At 43.4% G+C, this 13,617-nt stretch overlaps 1 protein-coding gene across 1 annotated transcript in view; it reads left to right on the top strand.

Annotated features, from left to right (window-relative positions):
• The window catches only part of OSMR (oncostatin M receptor), a 116,182-nt gene that overhangs the window by 83,955 nt on the left and 18,610 nt on the right, over positions 1-13,617 (top strand). Inside the window, exons 14-15 of the mRNA XM_089687827.1 lie at positions 8,119-8,298; positions 11,456-11,617. Of these exons, the coding sequence (XP_089543953.1) occupies positions 8,119-8,298; positions 11,456-11,617 (342 nt within the window). The remainder of the gene's footprint in view (positions 1-8,118; positions 8,299-11,455; positions 11,618-13,617) is intronic.

Below are 13,617 nucleotides of genomic sequence, written 5' to 3'. Positions count from 1 at the left end.
TGAGGCGATACCCGGACCCTACAGAGGTTGCACAGGCAATCTAAATCCTCCAGCATGGCACGTAAATACGTGCCATTGCTAGAAGGTTTGTTGTGTCTACCAGCACAGTCTCAAGAGCATGGAGGAGATTCCAAGAGACAGGCAGTTACTCTAGGAGAGCTGGACAGGGCCATAGAAGGTCCTTAACCCATCAGCACGACCGGTATCTGCTCCTTTGTGCAAGGAGGAACAGGATGAGCCCTGCCAGAGCCCTACAAAATGACCTCCTGCAGGCCACTGGTGTGAATGTTTCTGACCAAACAATCAGAAACAGACTTCATGAGGGTGGCCTGAGGGCCCCACGTCCTCTAGTGGGCCCTGTGCTCCCTGCCCAGCACCATAGTGCTCAATTGGCACTTGCCATTGAACACAAGAATTAGCAGGTCCTCCATTGGCATCCTGTGCTTTTCACAGATGAGAGCAAGTTCACCCTGAGCACATGTGACAGATGTGAAAGGGACTGGAGAAGCCGTGGAGAATGTTGTGCTGCCTGTAACATCATTCAGCATGACCGTTTTGGTGGTGGATCAGTGATGGTTTGGGGAGGCATATCCTTGGAGGGACGCACAGACTTCTACAGGCTAGACAATGGCACCCTGACTGCCATTAGGTATCTGGATGAAATCCTTCGACCCATTGTCAGTTCCTTCACTGGTGCAGTGGGTCCTGGGTTCCTCCTGGTGCACAACAATGCCTGGCTTCATGTAATGAGAGTATGCAGGCAGTTCCTGGAGGATGAAGGAATTGATACCATTGAATGGCCCCCACGCTCGCTTGACTTAACTCCAATAGAACACCTCTGGGATTTCATGATTCAGCTCATCCGACGCTGCCAGGTTGCACCTCAGACTTTCCAAGAGCTCAGTGATGTCCTAGTCTGGATCTGGGAGGAAATAGCCCAGGACACCACCCATCGTCTCACTAGGAGCATGCCCTGACGTTGTCAGGCATGCATACAAGCACGTGGGGGCCATACAAACTACTGAGTACCATTTTGAGTTGCTGCAATGAAATTTCAGCAAAATGGACTAGCCTGCTGTATTATTTTTTTACTTTGATTTTTGGGATGTCTTTGAATTCAGTCCTCTGTAGGTTGATAATTTTAATTTCCATCAAACGATGGGCCATCCTTACATTGCTAATACATTACCCAATCCATATCAGTATCAGATCATTGAGATCTGATGTGTTTTCTAAAGCAGGCTATAGACGTGGGGACAATCGGACGTTTTTTTTTTTCTCTTAAAAGTCGTAAATCGGTCGTTCAGACGGCCGACGTTGCCACTAATTAAAAAAAAAGTCGGCGGGTTTTAGTCCAGTCTACGGCCGTCAATTAATATAATAGCGGTGTCCCTGCATAGAGACCCACTATTATATTTGACAGAAGAAATAGATTATGCAGAAGAAGAAGAGAAACAACATTGTATCTATTTGTACTTGAATAGAAACATCTGTATCTGAAATGCATACAAATAGATACAATGTTGCAACTTTTTTTCTTCTCCGTCTTCTTCTGCAAAATCTATTTCATCTTCTCCTCTTTTCTTCTATTCTTCTTCTTGATATTCTATTTCTTCTTCTCCTGCCAAATCTATTTCTTCTTTTTCTTCATAGTCAATTTATTGTCAAATCGGCCAGAAGAATGGCCGATTTGACCATAAATTACCGCGAAAATCGGCCGATCTAACAAATCGTCCCAGGATTTTCCACCTTGGACGATTTTCAAAATCTCTTAAAACTAAGAAAAACGGCCAACATTTTTCACTAACTAACAGTACGAATATCGGCCGATTTTTTTTTATTGGACGATAATTAAGCAAGAAAATTGGAAATTTATGGCCGCCTTAAGTGTTCCTTTACTTTTTTGAGCAGTGTATATTGACCTCCTATACCTCTTCAGGGCTTCCGCATTGAGTTTCCACTTCTAGAGTCTTTCACTACAAAGTCTCTAAACTCTCTTTTTATTACATATAACGTAAACAAATAAATATACAGCGAGGAAGAACTTTAAGAGCCACAGTTGATGGGTGAACACAGATCCTTCTACCAGCAAGTGCCTGCACAAAACATTATACAGCTTCTTGAACGTTCCAGGAGGCCTGAAACTCTTTTGCAGACAGATTAAGGGCAAGTGCCACCCCATTATTTCCAAATGGTTCCTCGAAGACCCAGTTGGGATTTTCAAGAGGTTGAAGGGGGTAGCTTTCTCAGCAATGGTTAATACTTTCATATGAGACTATCCCACACTTCAGTTCCCCATGGGATACTTAAGAAGCTTTGTGCAGGTACATGCAGGTGCAAGTGGGCAATGCATTACTTTTATGATGGCGGTTTTGGGTAAGAAGATATTTTATTTAAGTTGATTATCTGTAAGATCTTTTATCGGTAATGTCAACAGATCCAGTAATTGTCCAGTTTCCAGTGTGTAGTATTTATCTAATTGCTTTTGAGCTAAATGCTATTTTTACCAAAGTATCTTGCTTTCATATGGCAGCAATGTTTGCCATTTAAACTACGTGCATTAACTGCCTCTGTACTCATGGTATTTATAGTTGATGATCAGTTGTTGGTTAAGATGCTTATTTTATATATATATTTTAATGGCTTGAGATAAGAAAGGGAGGAGCAATTTGGGCCAAAACTGCCAATTCCACCCTTTTCTAAGCCCCTTCTTTTAATGTATCCCTTGCCGTGCTTACCCACCAGCACCCAGTGATTACCGAGCATCTTAAACGGGGAAGAGGACTGCTTTGTTTACTAACAGTCCTCCTCCCTGTCAGCTCGGGCACACTGCTCTAGATGGCTGTGCACAGCACAGCCATCCAGAGCAGTATGCTTACAGTGAAGCCCACACACACTGCCCCCTATGTAAAACACTCCCTGCACACAATTAACCCTTTGATCGGCCCCCATGTTAACCCCTTAGTGCCCAGTGCCATTAATACAGTGTCAGTGATTTTTTTTTAGCACTGATCACTGTAGTGGTGTCACTGGGGATGTCAGTGACACCAAGTCAGTTCCCCCCAGTGTCAGAATGCCCGCCGCAGTCCCGCTATAAGTCGCTGATTGCCGCCATTATTAGTAAACAAAAAATTTCCAGTATCTATACCGCCATTTGTAAATGCTATAACGTTCACATAAACCAATTAATTAACGCGGATTAGGATTTTTTTTTTTTAGCAAAGACATGTAGCAAAATACATTTTGGCGTACATTTTTGACAAAATTTGACTTTAAATTTTTTTACTGGACATGTTTAATACCAAAAAGTAAAAAAAAATATTCTTTTTTTCTCAAAATTGGTGGTCTTTTTTTTTTATAGTGCAAAAAATAAAAACCGCACAGGCAATCAAATCCAACTAAGGAAAGCTCAATTCGTGGGGAAAAAAAAAAGACAAATTTCATTTAGGTGCAGAGTTGCATGAACACGCAATTGTCAGTTAAAGTAACGCAGTGCCGTAACGCAAAAAATGGCCTGGTCAGGAAGGGGGGTAAATCCTCAGAAGGGCAAGTGGTCAAAGGGGTACCCTGATGCTAATGACCCCCCCCCCGCCTGCAGACCCTCACAACCACCAGGCAAGGATTGTGGGTAAGAGGCCCTTGTCACCGTTAAACAACTGTGCACTGTGAGAGCACAGTGCATTGTGGGGTGTTTGTCAGGCAAACAGTTGGTGGTGGCTTCATACCCTAACAATTCAGACTTATTCTTGATGAGTGCAGGATTTGACCTTGCTCTAAAAATTTAAATTATATGCACCTGTCACACAGTGTGTTGAAAAAATGGGCCTTGGATGTTGGTGCCTCTGCACTGTAACCCCTTACAGTTACTCTTGATGAGTGCAGGAATTGGCACTGCTCTAAAAAACTGAAATGATATGCACCTGTCACACAGGTGCGAAAATATTGGGCCTTGGGTGTTGGTGCTGCCTGAACACTGTATCCCCTCACAGTTACACTTGCTGGGCACAGGAATGGGCCCTGCTGTTAAAAATTAGGAAAAAAATTGTAAAAAATTTAAATTTGATGCACTTGTCAAAGAGGTGCAGAAAGATTGGCCCTTGGGTGTTGGTGGTGCCCTAATCCAAAAACATTGTTGGAAGCTAGCATAATCAGGATTCAGGAATAGGATAGGCAGCATAGGCAGTCTTCAAGGGATCCCAGATCCTTAACAAATGTAATCAGTTACATCAGCATCAGGGGCTTGATAGCTGCTGTTGATCCAGGACTGATTTATTTTGATAAATGTCATCATCAACAGAGTCTGTGAACAGACGCAGACAAAACATCCAGCAGCACTGAATGTCCGTTCGGAAAGCATGCTGAATGCAGAACAGGCCAGTAGCTTGATTGCACATTGAGCAAGTTCTGGCCAGTGATCCATCCTCAAGACCCAGTAACCCAGTGGATCCTCAGTTGGAAAGGTCTCCAAGTCTGCTCTTGCCCCTAGATAATCCTGCACCATATAATGCAGACACTGCCGATGGGTGCTTAAACTACCAGCCCTGGGCACTGAGGACTAAAGAGTTGTTTAAAGGCATCGTTCAGCCGGCCGCCCTCTCCATTGCTCTTCTTTTGACTGAACGAAGCCTCAGAAACACATTGTCCAGGAAATGGTAACCTCCCAGTGTCTGGAATGGTGTTACACAAATTTTTCTTCAAGGTGTCCTGAAGAAGTTTCATCCTCTTCTCCCTCTTTAAAGGCAGGATGAACGCTGCAACTTTGCAATCAAGAAGAGTTGCCAACCAGTAGTTATTCCTCTCCTTGATACCACGAAGCCAGGAGTCCATGCAGCGTAACTTTGAGGAGGCATGAGATTCTGAGTCCTCTGGGTCACCGAGGATGATACTGTCAGGAACTACCTCCTCCAAGCCAAGTACTACTCCTAGCTGAGTTTTTCGGGACTGAAAACCATCCCTTAAAGACTTCCGTATGTTATCCTCTACTTCTATGCTGTTACAATTCTCCTCCTCCTGTGTGTTCTGCAGCCCCGGAGGAATGGTATCTGCATAAAGTGTGCCTTGAGAGGAAAGGAAGTCCTCTTCTTCCTCCCACTGTTCTGCCTCAAGGGACCTGTCCATGATTCCACGTGTATGCTCCAGCAGTGTGTGCTCCAGCAGGAAGGATAGTGTCACTGATGCATGCATTGTCGCAGCCCACCATCCTTGTGGCCTCTTCAAATGGTGACAGGACAATTTATGCATCCTTTATCAGCAGCTACTGGCATGGCGAAAAGAAGTCATGCTCCCCTGAGCCTGTCCTGCCATACTCACACAGGTACTCATTGATGGCCCTTTGCTGCGTGTGCAGCCACTGCAGCATTGCCATTGTTGAGTTCCACCTGGTGGGCATGTCACAAATGAGGCGATTGCTGGGCAGGTTGAATTCCCATTCAGTGTCAGCAGCCGAACACTGGCCGTGTATGAAATGGCCACGGACTTTTCTGGCCTGCCTCAGAAGATCTTGTAAGCCTGGGTACCTGTTCAAGAAATGCTGCACCACCAAATTCAGGACGTGTGCTAAGCATGGAACATGTGTCAAGTGAGGGCGGAGAGATTGGTGCCATTGTTGCATATAACCATTCCTGGCTCAAGCTGCCATGGCGTCAACCACTTCTGAGCCTGCCCCTACAGAGATGACAGAATCTCTGCCCCGGTGTGGCTCCTGTTCCCTACATAGACCAGCTCAAGCACTGAATGGCATCTTTTAGCCTGACTGCTTGTGTAGCTCCTTGAACGCTTACGGATCAGGGGCAGGCACTGGAAGCGGAAGAGGATGGGGTGAAGCAGACAGATGTGACAGAATCACCACCAGCTTTTAGGGGGTATGGTGGCAAAACAAGCTCCAGCACTGAACCCTGTCCTGCATCCTTCCCAGCTGCCAGCAGAGTTGCCCAGTGCACCATAAAGGATATGGAAAACCCTGACCATGTCTGCTGGACCATGTGTCAGCAGTAATGTGGACCTTGCCACTGACTACCCTACCCAACGAGGCCAAAACAATGCATTCCACATGATGGTACAAAGCTGGAATGGCCTTATGTGAAAAGAAAATGCTTTTTGGAACCTGCCACTGTGGTACAGCACAGGGGCGGACTGACCATTGGAGAACTCGGGCACTGCCCGAGGGCCAGTGGTCAGTTAGGAGCCCCATGAGATGTCCCTGGTACCTTTCATAGGCTTTTTTGGGTGTGGTTTGAGTGTGGACAAGGACACAGGGCCCCCATGATTCCCTATTGCCCAGGGGCCCCATGAGTTGTCAGTCCGCCATTGGTACAGCACATTCTGCTAATTCATGGAAGGGGGTAGAGTCCACAAGATAATATAATGCTAGCAATTTGGCCAAGCTAGCATTTTGATGCTGAGCATGTGGATGGGTGGACAGTATTTTTTTTATGGTTCAGCAACTGAGGTAGCAAAATTTGCCTGGTGAAATCAACAGGTTGTGTACTGCTAGCAGAATAGGTGCAAAGACCTGTGGCATCCATTGCTATACCATCATCCCTCTCAGTGGAGGCTGTTGAGAAGAATTGAGGTATAGTAGGGGTAGAGATCCCAGATGAGGAGCAAGAAGTCTGCACTTTTTTATGATGTGGGTCTTTCAGGTGCTGTTGCCAATGGGCTACATGGCAGGTTGTCATATGTCTTGTCAGGCATGTGGTGTCCAAGCGTCTCGTGTTTTGACCACCCTTGATCCACTCCAGAGACTGCAAACAGCAATGCTGTGGTTTGCTGCACATGCATTGAAAAAAGCCCACATTGATGAAGTTTTGGAGGTCAGCGGGGAGTCAGCAGTGCCCTTCACCTGTGGAGCTCTGTTGTGTGATGCAATAGGGTGACGCCTCCTCCTCACTTTCCTCCTCTGTTCTATCAGGCATCCAAGTACAGTCAGCGACCTCATCATTCCCTCCCTTCTTGTCACTGGAACCAACTTGGCAGTGTGCTGTGGCTGGGGGAACATGACTGCCAGTTTCTTGTCCCTCATTGACACCCCCTCTCTCTAGGCTCATGTCACTCCCTTCCTTGACCAACATTGGAGCATTCAAATTGCTATGCATCCTCCAGCAGCATGTAACTGACACTATGATCAAATAATAAATGACTCCTCTGTGCATGATAGTGGGGCTATGAAAGGTGTAGCTGTGGACAAGGAGCCTGTGGAATAGGCCACTTTGGAAGTTGCGGTGGAAGGCAAACTAGTATGCGCCAGGGTGACAGAGGATGAGAATAGCTTAGTTATCCATTCCACCGCCTTTTCTGCATGTTGTGGTTCAATAAAACGGCCAGACCCGGGAAAAAAACGACAAGCATGCCCTGCCTGCAGAAGATACACCATGTCCAAGACCACCACTTTTCGCTGTGGACATAGGGGCTTCTTTCCCTCTTTTAGCTGCCTGTGAGCGTCTGCCTCCCCTTGTTAGCCTTACGGACATGATGAGGATTTTTTTCAGGGATTTTTATAACTTTTTATTTTGTGGAGGATGGGAATTTAGTGCTTGGGTGCAATACTTTTGTGATTAGTGCACTATAAACTGTTTCATTATTATTATTTTTTTTTAGTACAGAAAATAGGGGGTTCAGCAATTATGGAGATTTTTTTTTTTTTTAACTGCTGCTGCAAAAAATAAAATAAAAATAAAATAAATGTAAAAAAAATTAAGAAAGCCAAAAAAAAAACTGGTGACACAGAAGGAACAACACCTGCGACTCTGAAGGAGGAAGGCAATTATGGAGAAAATGGTTTTGCTGCTGAAAAAATAAAAAACTCAAAAGCCAAAAAAGGTGAACCACTGCAGACACAGGAGGGACACCTGCGACGCAGAAGGGGGAACAGCAATTATGCCATAAATATTTTTAGTGCTGCTGCTGTGGGAGTTTTAATGACTCATTTCATTAGCCCACAACATAAGCCATAGCATCATCTCTGCTGTAAGTTACAGAACTTGATAGACTAAAGTCCAGCAATTTTGTTATAGTGTTTTCATATGTGTTCATACTGTCATACCTGCTTTCATCAGGAGGTGGCACTTGCAGGTCAATTCTGAAATAATAGCCCCTCCCATGTAATATATTTTATTATAGTGTCGTCAAGGAAGCCAAAAGTGGAAACTACGAAGATTGATGCCAATTCTCTGTCTCTGGACTGGTCTCCATATTCAATCGATGAGACTCAGGAAGGATTTGTAATGGGCTACACCGTCTATGTGAAAACTTTAGGAAGTAACTGTGATCTGGATGCACCTAATGGCCACATAATTTTAGGTAATTTGCCTATTTGCCCAAATTCTATTTTATGTATTGTATAAAATCCAAAACAAGTTTTAATGTTTGGCTACCAAAGACCGCAAGTGTATTGCGGTAATGTTTGCTAAAAAGTATGAATGGGGGGGGGGGTTTCTTATTTCTTACCAAAACTAGACTTTCAGTTTAAAGAGTATATACATCAACATTTGATTTATTGATTTCTCAGTAGGAAGTGTTGGGTCAATCAAACATTGGTTTCTCAAACCTCAGTTAAGTCCAAGAGAATATATTTCCCAACCTGCAAATGCGGTAGTTTTACAACTTACATGTTGATGTACAGTACTGTGCAAAAATTATAGGCAGTTGTGAAAAAATGCTGTAAATTAAGAATGCTTTCAGAAATAGAAGAGTTAATAGTTTATTATCAATTAACAAAGTGGAGAGTAAATGAACAGAAGAGAAATGCAAATCAAGTCAATATTTGGCGTGACCACCCTTTGCTTTCAAAACAGAATCAGTTATTTTAGGTACACATGCACACAGCTTTTTAAGGAACTCGGAAGGTAGGTTGTTCCAAACATCTTGGAGAGCCAACCACAGATCTTCTGTGGCTGTAGGCTTCCTCAGATCCTTCTGTCTCTTCATATAATCCCAGACACCATGGTGTTGAGATCGGGACTCTGGGGGGGCCAAATGATCACTTCCAGGACTCCTTGTTCTTTTTTACGCTGAAGATAGTTCTTAGTGACATTCACTTCATGTTTGGGGTCATTTCCTGCTGAAGAATAAATCCACTCTCCCTGATGGTATGACATGATGGATAAGAATCTGCCTGTATTTCTCAGCATTGAGGACACCATTGTTCTTGACCAAATCTCCAATTCCATTTGCAGAAATGCAGCCCCAGACTTGCAAGGAACCTCCACCATGCTTCACTGTTGCCTGTAGTCCCTCATTATTGTATCGTTCCCCAGCCTTTCGGTGAACAAACTTCCTCCTGCTACAGCCAAATAGTTCAGATTTTGAATTATCAGTCCAGAGCACCTGCTGCCATTTTTATGCACCCCAGTTCCTATTTTCATGTAGTCACTTAGCCTTGTTTCCATATTGGTGTTATAGCTTTTTGGCCGCAATTCTACCTGAAGACCACTTTTGGCCAGACTTCTCCATACAGTGGATGGGTGGGTGTACCTGGGTCCCACTGGTTACCGTCAGTTCTGTGCTGATGGCACTGCTGGACATCTTCTGATGTCGAAGGGAAGCATGATGTGTCTTTCATCTGCTGCATTAAACTTCCATGGTTGATCGCTGTGTCTACAGTCCTCGACGTTGCCTGTTGCTTTGTGCTTCTTTAAAAATGCTTGATGATTTGAATTGATGCTGGTTTGAAGCCAAAAGGTAGTGACACCAAATATTGACTTCATTTAGGGTTTATTTTTCTGTTTGCTCACTTTTCATTTTGTAAATGTAAAAAAATTAACAATAAATAAATATATATACACGGCTCAAAAAAAAAATAAAGGAACACTCTGAAAACACATCAAATCTCAATAAGGAAAAATATGCTGGATATCTATACCAATATGGACTGGGTATTGTGTTAGGAACGTAAGGATAACCCATCATTTCATGGAAATGAAAATTATCAACCTACAGAGGACTGAATTCAAAGACACCCCGAAAATCAAAGTGAAAAAATTATGCAGCAGGCTAGTCCATTTTGCTGAAATTTTATTGCAGCAACTCAAAGTTGTACTCCGTAGTTTGTATGGCCCCCACGTGCTTGTTTGCATGCCTGACAACGTCGGGGCATGCACCTAATGAAACAATGGATGGTGTCCTGGGGTATTTCCTCCCACATCTGGCCCAGGACATCACTGAGCTCCTGGACAGTCTGAGGTGCAACCTGGTGGTGTCAGATGGACCAAAACATGATATCCCAGAGGTGTTCTATTGGATTTAGGTCAGGTGAGTGTGGGGGCCATTCAATAGTATGAATTCCTTCATCCACCAGAAACTGCCTGCATACTCTCGCCACATGAGGCCAGGCATTGTCGTGCACCAGGAGGAACCTAGGACCCACTGCACCAGCGTAGGGTCTGACAATGGGTCCAAGGATTTCATTGTCCAGCCTGTAGAGGTCTGTGCGTCTCTCCAAGGATATGCTTCCTCAGACCATCACTGACCCACCACTAATACGGTCATGCTGAACAATGTTACAGGCAGCATAACGGTCTCCACGGCTTCTCCAGACCCTTTCACATCTGTCACATATGCTCACGGTGAACCTGCTCTCATCTGTGAAAAGCACAGGGTGCCAGTGGTGGACCTGCCAATTCTGGTGTTCAATGGCAAATACCAATCAAGCGCTATGGTTCCAGGCAGTGAGCACAGGGCTCACTAGAGAATGTGGGACCCTCAGGTCACCCTCATGAAGTGTGTTTCTGATTGTTTGGTCAGAGACATTCACACCAGTGGCCTTCTGGAGGTAATTTTGTAGGGCTCTGGCAGTGCTCATCTTGTTCCTCCTTCCACAAAGGAGCAGATACCGGTCCTGCTGATGGGCTAAGGACCTTCTACATCCCTGTCCAGCTCTCCTAGAGTAGCTGCCTGTCTCCTAGAATCTCCTCCATGCTCTTGAGACTGTGCTGGGAGACACAGCAAACCTTCTGGCAATGACACATATTGATGTGCCATCCTAGAGGAGCTGAACTGCCTGTGACACTGACTCTAGCCAAATGCAAAGCTAGTGAAAAATAGCTTGAAAATATGAGTAGGGAAAAAAATGTCAGTGGCCTCCACCTGTAAAGCCATTCCTGCTTTGGGGGTTGTCCCATCTAGTGCATCTGTTGTTAATTTCATTAACATCAAAGAAGCTGAAACTGATCAACAACCCCCCTCTGCTACTTAACTGACCAGATCAGTATCCCAGGAGTTCAATTGAATGATGACCTATTCTGATTAAAAAGTGTTCCTTTGATATTTTTGAGAAGTGTGCAATATTTATATATATATATATATATATATATATATATATATATACACACACACACACACACATATATATATATATATACACATATACATAAACACAGTATATATAATAACAGCATGAATAGGATTGAGGGCGAAAACATGTTGAATTTACAATCTAATATCTCAATACATTTTACAGATGGTCTAGAAGTCTGCAGATTTTTTATCAACGACCCAAAAATAATGAATGCCACCATCCACCATCTAAAACCAAACACAGAATATCAAGTGGCAGTTGTGGCCGTTACAGGTGGAGGTGAAACTGAAAAGGACTTTATTAAAGCTTCCACACAATCTGACGGTGAGTATGTCCAAGTCATAGTTAGAGTTACAGAACCACCATCAGACAAAATACTGATAATTGCATATGGTTTATGTTCAATCATTTTTATTAAAGGGTTTTGACATGCTAGAGTAATTTAATACGGTTCATAGTAGGTATAACAATACTTATTTTGTTGTAAAATCCCCACCAATTGGCTGGGGATTGTATATAAGTATGATGCATAGTCATGAGAGGTATGTTATGTTGGATCTAAACCGTGTTGAGGTGAGCAGGTTACAATGTGGGGGGGGGGGGGGGTGAAGGAAGGGAGTGTAAGTAGTGATGGGGAGGAGGAAGGGGAAAGTGCACCAGTCTAAAGGTAGGGGTCTAAATGTTGAACAAAAATTGACTTATCAGGATTTTACAGAGCAGTTTGGATTTTGTAACCAACGGGACCATTGAAATTTGAATGAGTGACATGTGGAGTTGTTCAGGGCTGATCTTCTTTCCATATCACATTGGAAATTGAGGTCTGTTAATAGTGAGTTGATAGAGGGAGTTTTAGTGGTGTTCCATAGTTTGGTAATATTAATTTTGGCAGCTGTCAAAGTGTAAATAATGACGGTACGAGAGTCTTTTTGGGAAATCAACTATTCCAATGTGGAGAAGGGCTAAGGCAGGGTTTGGAGCTACTGAAGTTCCCGTAAGTGTTGAGATCAATTGAAAGATCTTATTCCAATAGGATCTGAGTGATTTACACATCCATATTATGTGAAACGTGGAGCCTGGTTCACCACAGTCTCCAACAAGCGTAGGAATGCTGTGGGTAGTATAGCGAGAGTTTGGTGGGTGTTAAGTACCATTGGTGTAAAATGTTCATATAAGATTCCCAATGTGAACTACATTTAGATGCTTTGTATGTAATTTTAAAGGTTTTTTCCCAATTGGTTAAAGAAGTAGTTTGAAGAGTAAAGTGTGTATTTATTGTGTGCGTGTAAAAAGTTGAAATGCCCTTTTTTGGGTATTTTAGTTTGTTGAAAACATTGTATGCAATAGTGGGGCTTTTTGAGAGAAGCGGGATTTTTACTGCTTGTAGAGAGTGGGTTATTTTCAAGTAGGTGAAGTATTCAGTGTTGGGAAGGTTAAATTTCTTTTGAAGAATCGAAAATGTATCTAGTTTATGGTCTGTGTATAGGTCTTGTATATCAGTTATACCACAATTGTCCCACTGTTGGAGGTTTAGGGAGGGTGTAGTGAGGAGTAACGTATTGAGTGGGGTAGGTATTAGTTTGGTGTCTAGAGAGTTAGACGATTGGATATCATACCAGGCTTGAAGGGAGGCCTTGATACATGGGTGTTTAAGTAGGGGTTTGGGTGGAGGTATTTGTGGAAGGAGAAGTATATTACGTGGGGTGAAAGGGAAAAGAGAAAGTGTTTCCATGAAGGACCATGATTTTTCTTTAGTTGGATGCCACCAAAAATAAAGTTGGTCGAGAAGAGAGGCAGTATAATACAGCTTTAGATGTGGTAGACCTGCTCCTCTTCTGGATGTAGGGCGTATTAACAGATTTGTGGTGCATCTAGGTTTCTTGGAGTTCCAGAGAAATTTGGAAAAGGTTGCTTGTAGTTTAGTGAACAAAGTATTGGGAATGGGGATGGGGAGTGTGCGGAATATGTAGAGGATTTTGGGTAGTATATACATTTTTAGGGTTGCTACTCATTCCATTTTAGATAGTGTTGCTGTGCGGAGGTTAGTGAGTTCCTTTGGTATGTTATCAAGTAGAGATTTGTGGTTTGTGGGATATAATTGGTCTGTCGTAGCAGTGAGTTTGATTCCTAGATAAGGGATGTTTTGTTGTTCCCAAAAGAAGGGGAATCGTTTGGCAAGCATTGTTTAAGTCTGGATCAGTGTATGGAGGTTTAAGATGGATGATTTGGTTTCATTCAGTTTATAGTAGGATACTTCTGAATAGTGTTGAAGATGTGAGCGGATTATCTGTAGTGATTTGTGTGGGTTAGTTATCATTAGTATAATG

The sequence above is a fragment of the Staurois parvus genome, unplaced genomic scaffold (assembly GCF_062004578.1).
Source record: "Staurois parvus isolate SC_StPar_1 unplaced genomic scaffold, SC_StPar_1.0 ptg000438l, whole genome shotgun sequence".
Classification (NCBI taxonomy): Eukaryota; Metazoa; Chordata; class Amphibia; order Anura; family Ranidae; genus Staurois; species Staurois parvus.
Note: the sequence above shows the minus strand (reverse complement) of the source record. Positions and strands in the feature narration are given on the sequence as shown.